Here is a 17,918-nt window from a genome sequence, read left to right as displayed (position 1 = left end):
CAGTGTGTGTGTGAATGGGTGAATGGGTGAATGCAATGCACAATCTATGTAAAGTGTCTTGGATAAAGGCTCTATATGTAGGCAGAATTGACCATTTTCAGCGCCTCCACTTCAATATTACATTATGGTCTAGGTCTAAATAATAGTGCTCTGCCCCTGTGGGTCCCTTGGCTTGTTTATCTGTCCTTCCCCATGATAGTCACAATATGTTTGTCCCCTCTGCTCCAGCACGCTCCGATCGCTACCATCACGTGCACTCCTACGATGAGGACGACACCAATGATGATGAGGAACCTGTGGAGATCCGACGTTTCTCATCCTGTTCCCCTCGCTTCAGCAAGGTCAGCCACACAGCACAGCACAGCACAGCATGACAGTAGAGGGCTTCGTACACACGTATCAGACGAACATGCTCTGTGCTTTCCGTGTTTCAATGCTTTTCCAATGGAAGTCACGTGGTTTGACCAAACAGTTGTGTGTGATGGGGGGAGGGGGGGCAATCAAACACAAGTGTTTGGTCAAACCACGTGACTTCCAGTGGAAAAGCATTGGGGCGGCCATGAAACTCAGGCAGAGCACGGCACAGTTGTTCTTTATGGGCCTGATTCTTCAACGCGTTTCCGCTAGCGTCACGTCAATATATCAGCGGAAAGGCATTTACATGGATTTCCCACATTAATTTGGAATTCATGGAAATGACCGTGAACTTGACGCTCACGTAGGTTGTTTGGAAACTCCGCCAAATCCTACGGGACCTCTTTAGGTGGCGGAGAAATCTATGCAAGCATACACTTGCGTATAGATTTATTCAGAAGGCTTTAGTCTTCATGCTGAATCAATAAATTGTTCTCAAATCTCAGATAAAATATGTAGGCATGTGTCCCCAACATATTGGTCGATCAGCACATAAAAAAAAGATAGCCTATATATATATATATATATATATAAAAGCCGAGTGCACTTGTATGCCTAAATGCATGCATTAGGATATTTCTATCATGCGCGATTGGGGCTGCTCACTCGGCAGCCTTCTACTCGAAGTGCGGTTGTGAGCTTGTAGATCGGCTCTCGCGGACTCGCGCTGCATGTTAAAAAACAAAGTCACAATTATAATAAGAACATAGGCTTATCTGCATTCTGCACAGTACAAATCCAACATTGTTTAGTTTAGTAATGCCTGCAGTAGGCGGCAGGCCTATTGAAATTGTTTTGTTACGGAGCTCCTTGAGTTCACTGTCGGTGTGTGTGTGTGTGTGTGTGTGTGTGTGTGTGTGTGTGTGTGTGTGTGTGTGTGTGTGTGTGTGTGTGTGTGTGTGTGGGAAGGGGGGGGGGGGCAGACAGCAGCATGCTGCCGATCCGATTCACATTGGAAAATGAATAGGGCTAATTAGCCCTATATAAAAAATAGAAGACCACATTAGCCTAATGAATGGCGTCAGCGTGTTTGAAAGTCGGCCAGTCATATCATATTTTTAAGCCAGCTCACCTCCACTCGCGCTTGTTCACAAACATGACGGACAGACAGACAGAATTTATAATAATGTATATTGATATTGATCACATGGATGCCACACACAGAATAGTTTAACTCACTGGATAAACTCACTGGATTATAATTTCTTCAGACAAGAGGATCCCAGGCCTACGAGGTAGGCCTATAATTATTCACTTATGAATGTATAGGCTATACTGTTCTTTATCGCGCAAACCAGTGTCGAGGGCCCATGCCCCCCTCCCTCTCTCTAGCTCTCTCTCAAAAGATGACTTTTGCATTGACAATTTGACATATATCCGATATTTTAAATATCGGATATGTTTTACCTCTGCAAAGGTGTGAGTGAGCACTGAGCACCCGCCTTGGTCCCGAACTTAATTAAATAAATTATAATTATATTGCTTCAGCGGAGCACGCAACGTTGTAAGCTTGGAAATATTTTAATTTCCTTCGGTGTCCTTTGATGGATTGATGTCAGTTTGTACATATATAGTAGCCTACAGTGGTAATACAATGGTGCAAAAACGACATAACATAAAAGCCTGTCCTGCTCCTACATGTGTAGAATTATTAAATGAATAGAGTGCGGGCTATATTCATAGCAGTGACCGCGGCTGTGATTTCTTTCCAGCAATCATTTTTATTTTAGGCCTAATTTGTGAAGCCGCTATGTCTGCAAAGCCTTTTTTCTTTTTTTGACGGACGGATCTCAGACAAACTGCTGTTTGCTGAGTCATGCTTGAAGCCTTTTATGGTATGAAATTGGGCGTGGATCAATGCAAATGAGGTTGTCGGGTGCTTTTCCGATCACTTTGCACCAGCTGAATTCAGTATGACATACACCTGCGATACGCCAGCGCACCTGTGTTACACACCACTCTCTGAATAACACGTCATCTCAACGTAGCTTGATCGGACGGATAAATACGATATCTGTTTCCGCCACCGTTACACTCTGGCGCATTTCGTTTTTGAAGAATCAGGCCCTATGTGTGTACGAAGAACACTTGTGTTTGATTTCCCCCCCCCCTCCCCGCATCAAACAAAAATGTTTGGTCAAACCATGTGACTTCCATTGGAAAAGCATTGAGGTGGCCATGAAACACAGGCAGAGCACAACACAGTTGTTCTTTATGTGTGTACGAAGCCGAGGAGGACAAGTTTGTGCGTTTTGACAGATTTCATCAAATAATTGTTAAATCAACCAACAGATTGACAGACATTTATTAATCCAATTTATCGGTTGAGTGATGTATCATGTAAAGGTGGGCTTGCAGATACCGGTATACCAAAAGAAAGTACGGTATACTTTTTACCGTCTTTCATGACATAAATGTATACGGGTCCATTTTACCCGTAACACCACAGGTGTCACTTTTTTATGGAGACCACTAGAATTAACTAAAATGGTGAGAATTAATTTGGTTGCGTCAAAATAGCTGTTTCTGAGGATATCATGAAGCCTTGTTCCAAAAATCAAATGTGAAAAGGGTACTTTTTACCATCAAAAATGACCCTAACACAATGCAAGGGTCTATAATATTCCCTCTCTGCAGACACAGCCACATGATGCATCTAATGTATATTTGTTGTGGACATGAACAGGTCTACAGCAGCATGGAACATCTGTCCCAGCTGGAGCACAAACCGCCCACCGTCACTCGACGGGAGCACAAGGGCCCCAGGGAGGACCGGGTGGCCAAGAGAGAGAGTCTGGGCAGTCTCACCCTCAGGGACAAGACCTGGAGGACTGGGTCCCCTGAGATGTAAGTGTTTTACTGCTTTCAAAAAGTCACTTACTTATGTACGTGTAGAGTGAACTGAAAAACATTTGGTCACCGTGCTGAACTAAATCTGAATGTAAACAAGCCGTGCAGGTGATACAATAAAGGTGACACAGTGCTACGTTGCAATGAACTACCAGGTCTTGAAGTAATACACTGTTATATATAAATTATGTAATAAAGTTAACCCAGCAAGCAAGGTAAAAGATCTGGGTGTTATTGTGGATTCTGATATACAGTAAAAAGAAAATCATTAATTAATCATATCACTAACATGACATATACATAGAACAGATTGTTATCATTGAATCTACTTTAATCTATAATGACTTGACTGGTGGACGTTATAGTGTCTCTAATCTGACACATGTGTTCTTCGTTATCCAGGAAGCGGCTGTCCTGTTCCGAGTCCTCCTTCACAGAGAGTGACTCCAGCCCACCTTCCGGAGCCCGCCGGCGCTTTTCAGCCCTCATGGACACGCATCGCTTTGCCTCGCCTTTAGAGGGCGACCCTGAGCTACCCTTCCCCACCCGGCAGCCACAGGTCAAAACCAGGGGAGCTTCACTGGAGGGAGGTCTGGCCTCCATGTCCAATCAGGGAGATCTGAAGTCTCTCCTCAAAGAGACCAACGGGCTCAACGCTGGGGGTAAGAGAACATGTGACTGTAACCTTGGATTGCAAATTCCGAAAGTCCTTCATCTTCCCTATTGGATGCCACAATCAAGAGAAGTCAACGCCGTTACCATTCATGTCTCTCCCGTGTCACAGACAAGCAGTTGAGGCCGGCTGAGGCGTCAACACCTCTGCCAGGCAGCACAGCTGTTCTCGGGGTGCCTGATCCCCAGGGGCCCAGAGGGGCCACCAATGATCTGGTGCTGCGACGGGTCCGCCATCCACAACTCTCAGTTGACGGGGAGAAACCTAACTCACGGCCGGGGACCAAAGTCATCAAATCTGCTTCTGCCACAGCTCTCTCTGTCATCATCCCCGCAGGTGAACAAACACGCCCTTTGTAACTAATTTATATACTCTATATACACTATGTATTAGTTATTTTTTATATAATCTTTCCCTGGTATATTTTTCACAATATCAATTCCACATGAATGTCTTTTTGACAACTTCTCGAAACACTATTAAACACTATTTTGTGCCAAAATGATGTAGGCACCGCAAATGTATTTTGTTAATAGATAACATTTCTGCCAACTTGTTGCGTTCCAAAATATCCTCGCTATGACCCAGCATTTTATTTCAAGCAGTTGTTCCATGTAGACAAACACTGTAATGACAACGACGCTAGAAGAGTCGCCAAAAAAAACCTAAAACTCAAATTAACATTAGTCAGTATGACTTTAAACCGCATTGTGGCAATATCTATGCTCATCATGCTTCCTGGTCTGCCACAGTGGAGCAGCATGGCACCTCCCCACTGGCCAGCCCGATGTCACCTCGCTCCATCTCCTCCGACCCCTCCTCCCGTGACTCCTCCCCCAGCCGGGATTACTCCCCTACAGTCAGTGTGCTGCGCTCGCCCATTACCATCCACCGCTCAGGCAAGAAGTATGGCTTCACCCTCCGAGCCATCCGGGTCTACATGGGAGACAGTGATGTGTACAGCGTGCATCACATGGTCTGGGTGAGAGAGCATTTATATTATTGTGTGTGTGTGTGTGTGTGTGTGTGTGTGTGTGTGTGTGTGTGTGTGTGTGTGTGTGTGTGTGTGTGTGTGTGTGTGTGTGTGTGTGTGTGTGTGTGTGTGTGTGTGTGTGTGTGTGTGTGTGTCAACAAATTATTTCCTCTTGAGAAAACGTTTGCGCCTCAAAATATGCATTAATTTCCTACTCTTTGATGTCTATACTGTTTTAGAGTATCAGGCCACAAACAATGATTGACACCACAGTTCACTAACAAAACAAACAGGCTAGTTAATGCGACTCGTCTACCAAGTCTCTAAAGCAGCACTCTGATCCAATCACAGCACGTCGAGGATGGTGGCCCCGCCCAGGACGCAGGTGTTAGCGCTGGAGACCTCATCACCCATGTGAACGGAGAGTCGGTCCACGGTCTGGTTCACACCGAGGTAGTGGAGCTCATCCTGAAGGTGAGGGGAAGACAGAATGGGTCAAAACTGCTCAAGTTAAATTGTTCTTTAACCTCTATTTCCTCTATTAACCTATTAGTCTTAGTAAAACTGACCACAGTTACTGTACTTTTTTTTCCATTCAAACCAAATCTCCAAAAATAGTTCCAGTTTCATTTAATAAATGGTTGGCGTATCCTGCTATACTATAATGATTTATTTATCCTCCTCCCAGAGTGGAAACAAAGTGACAGTCACGACGACTCCCTTTGAGAACACATCTATAAAGGTTGGTCCTGCTCGCAAATCCAGCTACAAATCCAAGATGGCACGGCGCAACAAGAGGCCAGCAGCCAAAGATGGGCAAGAGTGAGTTATAGAAATATTCATCTGCATCACCCTTTTCCCCTTATCGTGGCCATGCCCTGCTGACTACTGCATCTGTCATTATTCGTCCCCTCTTGTTTGTCTTGCAGTAAGAAACGCAGCTCCCTGTTCAGGAAGATCACCAAACAGTCCAACCTGCTCCACACCAGTCGCAGTCTGTCGTCTCTGAACCGATCGCTGTCGTCTGGAGACAGTCTTCCTGCCTCGCCGACACACAGCCTCTCTGCTCGCTCCCCCACCCAGAGCTACCGCTCCACCCCTGAGTCACCCTACCTCGGTTAGTGTCAGATTTATCTGCCCAGCTGATTTTATTTGCTCTGACAACCACTATTACTTTGACTATTATGCAGAACAAATACACAGCAAGGATAAGTTATCATAATCTGGCCCGTCATGTTTCTCATTCTTCCTCTAACTCTCTGTTGTATTGTGTATTTTTGTGTAAGTATCGATTATTCCTATTACTTGAATTGATTTTTCTTCAAGAACAATCCATTTAAATTATAATAAATAAAACTACAAACAATGTTGTGAATGAACAGTTGACAGTGACTCTCCTCTTCTCTCCTCTCCTCCTAGGCACGTCATCTCAGAGTAGTTCCCCGGCCTCCAGCACGCCCAACTCCCCCGCTGCCTCCCAGCACATGAGGCCCAGCTCGCTGCACGGCCTCTCTCCCAAGCTGCACCGGCAGTACCGCTCTGCACGCTGCAAGTCCGCTGGCAACATACCCCTGTCACCACTGGCCCACACCCCTTCCCCCACCACCTCGTCACCCCCGCCGCTGAGCGGCCACACTGTGGGCAGCTCCAACACCACACAGACGTTCCCCGCAAAGCTGCACTCCTCGCCTCCAATCGCCCGGCCACGGCCTAAGAGTGCCGAGCCACCCCGGTCCCCGCTGCTGCAGCGCGTGCAGTCGGCTGAGAAGCTGGGAGCACCGCACCTTCCTTCGTCATCTTCATCATCCTCCTCGTCGTCCACATCTCCTCTCACGGGTGGGGGGGTGTCCATGCGCAAGCACAGCCTGGAGGTGACGCATGGCGACTACAGGAGAGAGTCCTTCCACTGCGAGCACAGCCTGCAGAGCCTACTGGAGATGGAGGGAGAGAATGGACCCGCTCCGCCCTCGCCTACGTCCTCCTCTTCCTCGCCGTCTCCGCCCACCACAGGAGAGTTAGGCGGGCTCAAACCTGTGAGGAGACTAGGAAGGCAGGAGTCGCCGCTTAGCCGCGACACCCTGCTCACAGGGAGAGAGAAAGATGGTAACGCCATGGCGTCTGAGACGCAATTTCAAAGTGTGCTAACTAAACCCGTGTCCAACATCAGTGCTACTGACACGGCAAAGACGTCGCCCTCTGCTGGGGATCCAAAGAGCGACACCTGTCTAGCCACAGTGAAGACCAAGTCTAGCCCGGTTTTGGTTCCCTCCACTACAGGAAGCACGCCCTGCAGTCCTGGGGACAAAATGCCAAATGTGAGTCCTCCCACGTCTAACACAGCAAGTACAGGATCATCCCCTAAAGCCAGTGAGAAAACAATGGCAACCCCGGGCATATCAAAGGACACACAGCCACTAAACGGTAAACAGCAAAGCATCCAGACACATAGCATCCGAATGCCTAAAACCCAAGAGAAGACAGAGGAGAAAGCCAAAGGAAGTGCAAGTGCAGACAAAGGCGCCGCACAAAAATCTTCTGCCACGGAGCCATCCATGCTATGCAGAGGTACAGAGACAGGCGAGCACCCTGTGAAAGGAGGGCTGAGCAGCAGTGATAATAAAGCAACTGAGACCACCAGGGGCAAAGGTCCCGCACCTCCGGTCCCAACGCAGCCTCTGACCCAAGCTGCTCCAACGACAGCCACAGCCCTCGCCACCACTGTCGTCACCAAACCCAGGGGAGAAAAGATACACCCATCGAGCAGCTACCGCGGTGCCAGGGAAGATGGGAACCACCTGGAGGCCCTGGAGGAGAACCCCATGTCGCCGTCGTCCACCTCCCCCTGCTCCAGTAAAACACGTCCGGCGTTCCCCGGGGACAAGGGCGGCTTTGTCACCCAGCTCACCAGCGTGGCCAAAACTGTGCTCGGGCCTATGAAGGGAAAAGACGGCCCCACACAAGAAGGAGTCAAGGGGAAAGACTCCCCCAAGGCGGCGAGTGAGGAAAGACGGGGTGTCTCTGCAGGAAAAGCAGAGGCTTCGTCCGGAGGTGGTCGCCGAGGCCCCCAGACAGCATCCCCGTCGGGGACAACTGGTCTAATCCAGTCCGATAAGGCGAACACACGGAGCTCCAAGCATCACTCGTGATCTGGGAATACAGGACAAGCTTGGACTGCCCTACTCAATGCCTTTTTGGATTTGAAAGAATCCTGTAGCATCGTAATGCCACATATTGCTGACTGGTGAAACTATAACATAAATGCCAAAAGAAAACAAAAAAAAACAATATACATAATAAATAGATAAAAGAAGGTATGAAGGAAGGTGCATCAACTACTGTTCTCTGATGTGTGTAAATGGTGTTCTGTGTATGTACTATTCAGCACATTGTGTTGTATATAGTCAAAAAGCGTATGTCATAATGCATGTCCTACATTGTACATGAAAATGAAAGAGAATATTTAAAGAAAAGATGAGAAACTATAAAAATAGACCTTATGGTAGTGAACACTGTGAACAACATGTCAACAGAGCACCAACAACATTGTCTGACAGCATGTGACCAGGCAGGATTCTGTCCCGTTATTGACCATAATTCACACGCCGACCATGTTAGTCTTGTGTACTGTAATACTCTGCAGGGTGGGAAACCCACCCCGTTAAGGGATAACAGAAGGGGGGGGGGGGGGGGACTCCCCGATCTGGACTCCATGTGAATATTGCATCATTATCACCATAAATGTAATCCTTTAAGTCAATCTGTGTTCAGATACAACCATTTAGTGCCATCTTTTAGTTTAGTTGAAAGGAGGAAAAATGCCCAGCAAATTTCTTCAACACTCAGCTGCTAAAAGTGTTCGGGCTTAGTACTGTAGGTTGTGTGGTGTAGAAAAAGGCAACACGAAAATAATTATCTGTAACAGTCCAGTGCTAACATATGCCACAAACTAGTTTGACATACCTGCTTGCAGAGACAAAGATTTAGAGGGTGAATCAATCGGTTTGTTTCTGGTCTATTTAAGGGCTGAATTGTTGTTGAAAGGAGGTGGACTATTGGAACTTGCACAAGGACACTACACAGATTTTGTGCTTTTGATGCCATTTTTGGTGTGTCCCTATTTAAAAAAAAAAGTTTACATTGTGCTCAAGACAAGACGGCGGTCATGAGGGTATAATGGCTTGTGTCGCAATAAGCCTGGCAATCGAATTATATTTTACAAGTTCTCTTCATTGACCTTTTGTGAAATGTATAGCCTATACTTTGAAAGTGAATACATTAGTGTTGAGATGTAGAGGAGTCTTTGTATGCATTCCTGTGAATCTGGTCGGACAGTAAAATACACAAAGAAGCATAATGAGACTAGCACTATATAGGAAACTAGGCTAGCACCCCACATGCTCTCCCTCCCTTCCATGTATGCAAAAGTAGCATTGTATAATGTAACGTGTGATGAAATGTGCCAGTGTTTTCATTTAGGGGTGAGGTGTTGTTTACGGTTTATAATGATAATATGCAATCCTAGTGTGCCCGCAGTTATAGTAGACTGGAGGTCCCACGTCAGGATGCTGAGACCAGATTCAGACCATTCAGACCTATGTTAGGCTGCCATCTTGTGGTCAGCAGTAACACATGACATCCCAACAAAGATCCTGGGCTGAAAATGAGCTGTGTTTGGTGATAATTAATCGACATTTGTGGAGAACCTTAACCAATTCCTGCACATCTTTTATTTTATTTTTTAATAATTTGGATGTAACATTATATCATCTTTATTTATTTTTTACTCGTTTATATACATTTGTTTTGTTCTCAAAACAGTTGAATTTCCTGGACAGTCCTAGCTCATATGAGATAAGACCTATATTCATTCGATCCATGATGCTGTGTGCATTTTAACAGATAAGAAAGTCACGTTTAGATGTTAAATGCCTGTATATTTGTGTGTGCGCTGAGGTGTGGAAATTGCACTTTAATTTGTGTCAAATTTGTTTATTTTTTAATCTATTTATTATACATTTTCATTTATTCAAAGTTTTATGTCAGTGGTTGGTTCACTTTTGCTTTGCTGCTCAGATAAATTTGAAATCTCTTAATTGTCAATCTAAAACTGAGAGAATCTACCAAATCTGTGTGGTTGAACTGTTTTGTGCTGGGTTACTTCTGCCATTCCATAAAACTGAGAGTTGCAATATTACTGTTATGTCCATTTTTCTCACTGTATGACTTTTATATCACAATTATGAATTATCTCTCTCACTGCTGTTCGTCCATATCACATGCTCCAGTCACTGTTGTGAAAAACTAATGCAAAAGAAGAGCCCATAGTGCAAATGTAATAAACAGAGAAACAAATCAATGTCTTTTTCTATTCTTTGTAGGCCTATACTGTACAGTCATATTATAGTGTAGCCAGAAACAGGCAAACATCGTCCAGCGAGAGATCAACCGGTCGAAACACACGCACACACTAACACACGCACGCACACACTAACACACGCACGCGCGCACACACACACACACACACACACACACACACACACACACACACACACACACACACACACACACACACACACACAGGTTACTGTCCAGTAAAGTAAGTAAAACAAATTAACAAAATAACTCAAGTAGTAGGCTACTTATATAGGTTTTCAATTGTACTCCAATGTTCAACCCCTGAATTTACCATGATCCAAATTTGATATAATAATAAGAATAATTATTATTTTGTATTATTATAATTTTTTTGAAAATCCCAGGACTTTAAAGTGGACAGATATGATTGGTCATCTATTGCCCAATCACGGTACAGATACACGTTGTTATGAAGTTAACAGGAAGTAAGCGCGAGTTCTTATCGAATATCGAGTAGTACTATCGTAAACGAAACGTAAATCCATAGCCGAAATCAGTCAAAATAGCAAAACAGTATGAGACAAGGCTGTGGTCTTGGTGGAGACGACGAATTACATCGATCTGAATGAAGGTAAGAGAATAAAGCTGGACTGTGTATTTATTTTAGCTTTGCTACTGGCGTAGCCCCTCTCGGGACACCCTGGGTACTGGCGGTACGTCTGCCAAGCTGCCAAGTCGATGCTTGCCTTTAATGAGTTCTCCAGTGCTGCTGATTAGTGGATTACTAGACGTCTGATTTCCATAATAGTACTGTAAAATAATAAAAATAACTAAGTGAAGTCATAGTGGGATGTGCAAGAGACAACACAAGCTATTAACGTACACTAAGCTTGGTCTGCATTCTGTCACACTGTCACACATTGATCGAAAAGATTAAATTAACTACCTAAATTAACTTTCATCCTGGAGGCAAATCTTTCCCGGTGATAAAATGGCCACCAACGTAATCAAAAAGTCAACCAAAGAACAAGATTCCTATATATACAGGATCTCCTCACTGGTCAACAAAAACACCTTGAAGACCCTAACAGGAGCCCTCGTACAAGGTGGTCCCTAATCCCTATTGTAAAAGTGTAATGCTTTATGGTGTCGTCCACTCTGAAATGTACTGTGATTCTCCAAACTGTAAATAAATACTGCCATTCTTGCTTAACTGACGAAGAATGGCTGTAATGTTGACAGGATGGTGAGTTACTCAGATGACAGTGAATGGACAATTTAAGTAGGCCTACATTTTAAGCTTTAAGCACAACGTTTCGCTCTAAACGACCTTCATCGGGTATCTAAGTCTTTTTAATACCCCAAGAAATAATCGAAAACGACCATTACCGGATCAAAATTCAAAAGTAATCAACAAACTGTAATATGAAAACATTGGCCAAAATGTCAAATAACAAGAAAGTGGCAAACATTGAGGAAGTCTGTGAAACCGGCAATGCCTCAAGTACCCTCATTTTTTGTAATCATAAACTTCATGAAATGAGATGTTCATTACATGGACATTTCTTTTTAAATAATTATAGAATATTTTGTCCTTTTTTATTGTGTTGAATTGTACAGTATACTTAACTATATATACATATATACATATATATATATATATATATACATATACATACATATATACACACATAATTGCATACAAAAGTTCCTCAAGTCACACGGTACTAATCATGTGGCTCCACTACTTCCACAAACACAAAGATAAAGTTAAAGATTTACTGTCCTAAATACTAATATCACACTCAGAAACACATACAGAATGTGTGAGGAAGTTCAGATAGCATCTAGCCACAGTTGCTCTTGTTATCTTTTTTCTTTTGCACAGGTTACTATGGCAATAAGCAGCATTTCTCCACAGTCTTGAGTCAGTCAGACAACCACAGTTATGAATCCCAGCTGCTCGTCATCCTCTCCCTGTGAGGGCCAGTCCACAGAGGACGAGGAAAACATCATAGATGACTGGCTACACCTTTCCACTGAGTCCATAGCGCCCCAATGCTTTGAAGAGTTTAAGGATGACCAGGGGCAGGTGGAAATTGGCAAACTCAAATCCAAGCTGATCTCGGCATGGAACAGTGTCAAATATGGTATGTTTACCTGTCCTACATTCTAAACGTCTGCTGTGTTTTAGCAAGAGAGACCTTCCCTGTTTCTTTTTCAGAGTTTTGCTATCTTTTTCTACCTCAGGCTGGCCTTTGAAACAGAAATCTCGCTTCAAAAAAAGTTCTCCTGTGACAATGCTTGGTCATTCCTACTTGCTCAGTAATCAAGGTGAGACCTAGCTCATTTTAATTTAGCCAGTTACTAGAATGAATTAACTGCAGCACACCTACTAAACCATCCAAAGAGCACCTGTATGCGACAACACACCGAGACCAATCTGCAGCTGTGCTTCAAAACCCCCTTGTCTTCAGGTTTCTGTCGTTTCTGATTGAGGTTCTGTTCTGTTGTGTTTGTGTAAGTGGAGAGGGAGCGTTTCCGTCGATCTTTCTCATCTCTCCCATGGCTGACGTACAGACGAGGTTTCCTGCCTTTGTCTGGCACTGCCTTGACCACTGACGGAGGCTGGGGGTGTGTTCTGCGTACTGGACAGATGCTGCTGGCACAGGGCCTGCTGTTACACCTGCTGCCCTCAGGTGTGCACACTGCACAGACATACACAGACATATTGCACGTATTAAAAGTCCCAAACTACATTCTTTTTTAGGCTGTGCTGTGAAATACACAGAGGTAGTATGCTCATATGTAAGGTTACTTTGATGTCCAAAAACATTTGTGAAAATTAGAAACTCCAAAGCCAGAAACTAGAAAGACAGTGGAGAGATTAGTGGAGCATTATGTGTTAATAGCCCTCTGCATTGGTGGGGCACAGCACAGGATGGGATGAATTGTGTTTTAATTCTAAGAGACAGTTGCCGTTTACATTTTCAAACAAGAAAAAGTAATACAACATCTGGGGCGGGAATACATTGGTAGAAATGCATTTTCTACTTTTTTGAGCAACCATTTTCAATATGTCATCCTAACCCTGACCATAGAAAGTGATCATTCTCTGCATTCAAATGTACTTCTTTACGATGTCCTCATTCCCAGGGTGGACCTGGTCTTTGAGCCACCATAGGGTCAGGGATGACATTGATCTCCAAGTGTCACGGCCAGTAGAAAGTGGATGGATGGCACCTCGAAGAAGGGGTCGAAAAATGAGCTTGGCTTCCCTGCCAGACACACAGGCTCAACAGGAGGCTACACACAGACGGGTGGTGTCCTGGTTCGTGGACAACCCCACAGCCCCCTTTGGGGTGCACCAGTTGGTGGAGCTAGGTAAAAGCTCAGGGAAAAAGGCCGGTGACTGGTATGGCCCCGCTATCGTGGCACACATGCTCCGGTGAGACTTGCTGCTTATGTTATTTTAAATAACACTGTTGACCTTCAATCTATTGGTGTTACTAGACTAGTCCACCGGCCTACTCGGGAACCACGCATGTTGAGAACAACGTTACTGGGAATGCTGCAAGTCGGGAAAGAAAATGCATTGTTGTTTGACAACAGGTAAAAAAGCATAATGTATAACCTACTAGGCCTAGGCCTACTCGGGAGTGATGCAAGTTGGGAATGCGTGCCCCATCCATTTATATTCAATAATTAATTGTACCCAGTGTGATTTCCACCCTCTACCATACGACTACCCACAAAATAATGGAAATCTGGGGTTCCATGATGTCATCAGAAATGTTATGTTGTTGAGACTCAATTGGAGTTCCATGTGGACCGCTTATTCATACACAAACGTGACACAGTGATGTATTAATTGGGTAGCAGATGAACTATGGGCAGTGTGAAATGTGTGGAGAACAAACCCGGAGGAAGTAAAAGCTTATTTTCCAATGCCGGAGCGGTTGCACAAAGACCCGCCCGGCACCACTGTTTAATGCAATTTATTTGTGCGTGTATAAGTAATAAGTATTTTTGTTGACAAAGATGTAAATGTCAACTGTATGTATATCCATAACATAAGCATGCAGCACGCTAGCAGACAATACACTAGTTCTGTCTTTCAATAATTTTATTATTATTTTCACAATTACATTATCTGATCATCTTCTTAATTAAATACACTATATTCGTCACATTAAACGCTATGCCGTCAAAGGCCCGTCATATGCATACATCTGTCGCGCGAATTATCAAAACATTAGAAAGAAGCCGGTGTATCTGTGTATGAGATTGTGAAAATATAAAAACAATAATAATAAGAAATGGCTGCTTTTTGTGTGAACTTTGTATAATAAATAAACATATATATTTGGAAAATGTTTAATTTTTCTACTTTTGTTGAGGTGCAATATGCATTGCTGCATGGTCCTTTAGTGATGCAGGATAACTTTTTGTTTCAGTAAAGCTGTGGCTGCATCTGTTGACATTCCCACTCTGGCAGTTTACGTTGCACAGGACTGCACCAGTGAGTGCCTTTCTCACTTTTATTTATCTTCATATCTGCTAACTCGTACCTGAACCCCACCATACCTCTTTTATTTAAAATTGTCCCGGTTGTTGCTGTCCCATTGCAGTTTACAAAGAGGACGTGAGAGCGTTGGGTGAGCGACATCACACATCAAGAGGAACCAGTCAGCCTTGGAGGTCAGTCATCATCCTGGTCCCTGTACGTCTGGGAGGACAAGACCTCAACCCAAACTACATTGCATGTGTCAAGGTAACACAATCTGTAGAAAATATCTAGACCCTGACTTATATTTCGGTTTGGCCAATATATGGGCCATTACGCAATTATGCAGCCTCTGCTTGTCTGCATTAACATGTACTTCTGTACGATGTCCTCATTTCCATGTGTAACATACTGTACAGTATGAGATTTAAAGTTTTGATTCTATGTGCACATTTTGGGAGAAACTATTATAGAGAATAGTATAGTGAATGGATTGTAGAGTAGAGTCCAAACAACATCCAATCATTCGATATTCCTGTCCATAGAATCTCTTGGCATTAGAATGCTGCATCGGCATCATCGGAGGAAAACCAAAGCACTCCTTGTTCTTTGTTGGTTTCCAAGGTATGTGTGTACATTTGTCTGTCTGCCTGTAGACGCAGCTACACACAATCCCACATAGCCCCCCCCCCCCCCCCACACACACACACCTCAAACGAAATATTGGATCTTAATTGGTAATGTTGCTGTAATTACTATTGTGTACAGTCAGAGTTGTAAGTCACTCCATTTCCTCTGGTATCTTGTATCAGATGACCATCTGTTGTATTTGGACCCGCACTACTGTCAGCCTGTTGTGGACATCACACAGGAGGACTTCCCCTTGGAGGTAGGAGAAATGCCATTGTCTACTCTAAATAGTTCTGCTTTCTCTGGCCTGTTTAATGTAGTTCTGCTTTCTCTGGCCTGTTTACTGTAAACTGCAGAGGAACCTTGACAGACAAATAGGTGTATGCGATTTGATTGATTGAATACTTGTATTAGTCCGTAATGTAAACGCATTACGGACGCATGTGCGTTCTTGAAAGGGGAAACAGCCATGTTTGCACAGGTATGGAAATGATTATCCTCTGCACTTAATGAGACCTCATTTGCAGTTAACTTCTCCTCAACACCTCTTGCAGTCATTTCACTGCAAGTATCCCCGGAAGATGGGATTCAGTCGAATGGACCCCAGCTGCACGTTTGGCTTCTATGCCAAGGGCCAGAAGGACTTTGACTCACTGTGCTCAACTGTCATTGCAGTATGTAAAATTATGTGTGTGAAGCTTTGGCTGGATAAAAGGGTGTTTTGTGGTTGTTTGTTTGGTTTTTCATATAATTCTACCGGTATATTGGATGCAACTGATATGAATAGCTAATATGAATAAGATGTCTTAAAATTGCAAAACGTACTGTTTCAGTCACCACATTAAACCTGGTCCTGGTGTCAATATGGTGGCCAATTTATTTTATTTTTTTAGCACTTTTGTAGCACTTTGTCGTATGTCTTTAAAAAAGAAATGTTGGAAAGTAAAAACTCCTCTTGGAGGATGAATTTATTTCTCATTTATCTTTGCTTCCCCCAAGGCACTGTCAACATCTCCAGAGCAGTACCCCATGTTCACATTCGCAGAAGGTCACAGCGCTCCAGGCTGGGAGTTGGGAGGAAATGCTACACCCACAAACATCGCCTGTATCGTGAGGAAGGAGCAGCGGAGACTAGCTAAGACTAACACCAGCAACAGCATTGATGAGTTTGTTCTATTATGAACTATGACAGACAACATTCACTCACTGGTATAAAGTGATCTTTGTCTTCAGCTGACGTGCGGAACAGAGCTTTTTGTGGCAAATACTGACAAGCACAAGAATGGATGGACAATGTTGTCTGTATCCACAGACTATAACCTAAAGGGGAGGTAAAAAACAATATTGTGAGCCAAGAACATAATTTATAAGCTTTTTTGATAAAAGAAATTATTTGGTTTTTATTTATTGTTTTTTACGGTCTTAGGTGAATATGAATGATGATGCTTTTAATATGTTTTTTTTTTTTACTTTTCTATCTATTATGAGTGCACTATTACACAATCCTGTCCCAAGTTTGTGATTATTTAGTCAACATAAAGTTCCCCATTCTGGGAAATAATATTGTGTTAAGATCAAACTAACTACTCTGGGGTAGTCATTGGACCATGGGTTGATGTCATATGACAGGATGTGCTGTGTTTGAATGGATTGGGAAATTAGATTCCTTTGGCCGTATGACTTGCACTTCAGATTCCTGGGGAAATGGTTTCTGAATATAATGAAATGGTATTAGAATACTGTTACATTTAATAGTCAAGATTGCTCAAACATTACTATGCTGTGGGTAGTTTTTGCCAAAGGTTCACATGAATAAACATTTTATAAATGCTAAATGTCTTGTAATACTCTAAATTGGGTATGAAAAGGCATATAAAGCAAAGTGCACTTATTTAATTATTGAAAATAATGTATCTATCATCTGGGAGGGCTTTGCTGAATTTAGGCCCTCTTGTCTGCCATATTGCTGAAAATACAGATGGGCATGGTACTGAAGTTCAGGCAGCATCAGTTGCACACAGAATCTGCTGTGTTTAGGGAGAGCCTCCCACAATGGTATCAGTCTGCAAGTGCGTCACCGGGTCCTGATCATTGGGGAGCGTTCCTTCCCTGCCCTGGCCAGTGGCCACACATCTCTGCCTGAAGATCTTGTGCAGGCCAGCAGAGCCAAGCGCCTCATGTTCTAGCCTATAAGCAAGGACCTCAGGAGCACCAGTGGGCTGGAATCTGTACTCTTTAGCATAATAGTCCCTTATTGATCCAGATTATGGGCACTAGGGGGCCTGCCCTACTGGGTGAATGCACCATCTGCAAGCAGCACATGCCCACATTTAGATAAACTGCGCTCCAGTGGAAAGTTAAGTTAGTGAACAGCTACAGGTTCCTCAGCTTTGTCACTGTTGTTAAGGTGGTGTGAAGTGACTCACTGCTTGCTATGGAAGGTGAGGCAGCACATCACCAGGACTGAGCTGACAACCATGCAGGACCATTACACACTGGGCCTAATGGTAGGAGAG

At 43.8% G+C, this 17,918-nt stretch overlaps 2 protein-coding genes across 2 annotated transcripts in view; both read left to right on the top strand.

The window, feature by feature from the left end:
• Positions 1 to 8,471, top strand: part of LOC310868611 (microtubule-associated serine/threonine-protein kinase 1-like) — a gene marked incomplete at its 5' end in the record, with an annotated part of 61,916 nt that extends 53,445 nt beyond the window's left edge. Inside the window, 9 exons of the mRNA XM_083779067.1 lie at positions 229 to 341; positions 3,101 to 3,261; positions 3,667 to 3,926; positions 4,049 to 4,273; positions 4,690 to 4,919; positions 5,262 to 5,384; positions 5,599 to 5,732; positions 5,840 to 6,027; positions 6,330 to 8,471. Coding sequence (XP_083635193.1) covers positions 229 to 341; positions 3,101 to 3,261; positions 3,667 to 3,926; positions 4,049 to 4,273; positions 4,690 to 4,919; positions 5,262 to 5,384; positions 5,599 to 5,732; positions 5,840 to 6,027; positions 6,330 to 8,056 — 3,161 coding nt within the window. The 3' untranslated portion in view covers positions 8,057 to 8,471. The remainder of the gene's footprint in view (positions 1 to 228; positions 342 to 3,100; positions 3,262 to 3,666; positions 3,927 to 4,048; positions 4,274 to 4,689; positions 4,920 to 5,261; positions 5,385 to 5,598; positions 5,733 to 5,839; positions 6,028 to 6,329) is intronic.
• A 2,292-nt stretch (positions 8,472 to 10,763) lies between these two features.
• LOC310869045 (cysteine protease atg4da-like) lies at positions 10,764 to 17,237 on the top strand. Its single transcript, XM_083779622.1, has 11 exons — positions 10,764 to 10,896; positions 12,154 to 12,415; positions 12,516 to 12,599; positions 12,791 to 12,964; positions 13,422 to 13,713; positions 14,723 to 14,787; positions 14,897 to 15,039; positions 15,318 to 15,396; positions 15,585 to 15,661; positions 15,957 to 16,076; positions 16,402 to 17,237. The coding sequence occupies exons 2-11, from the start codon at positions 12,214 to 12,216 to the stop codon at positions 16,582 to 16,584; spliced, it is 1,419 nt and encodes a 472-aa protein (XP_083635748.1). The 5' UTR covers positions 10,764 to 10,896; positions 12,154 to 12,213; the 3' UTR covers positions 16,585 to 17,237.
• The last annotated feature ends 681 nt before the right edge of the window (positions 17,238 to 17,918 follow it).

The sequence above is a fragment of the Protomyctophum parallelum genome (assembly GCF_964188405.1).
Source record: "Protomyctophum parallelum genome assembly, chromosome: 13".
Classification (NCBI taxonomy): Eukaryota; Metazoa; Chordata; class Actinopteri; order Myctophiformes; family Myctophidae; genus Protomyctophum; species Protomyctophum parallelum.
This window is presented reverse-complemented; position numbering and strand designations above follow the sequence as displayed.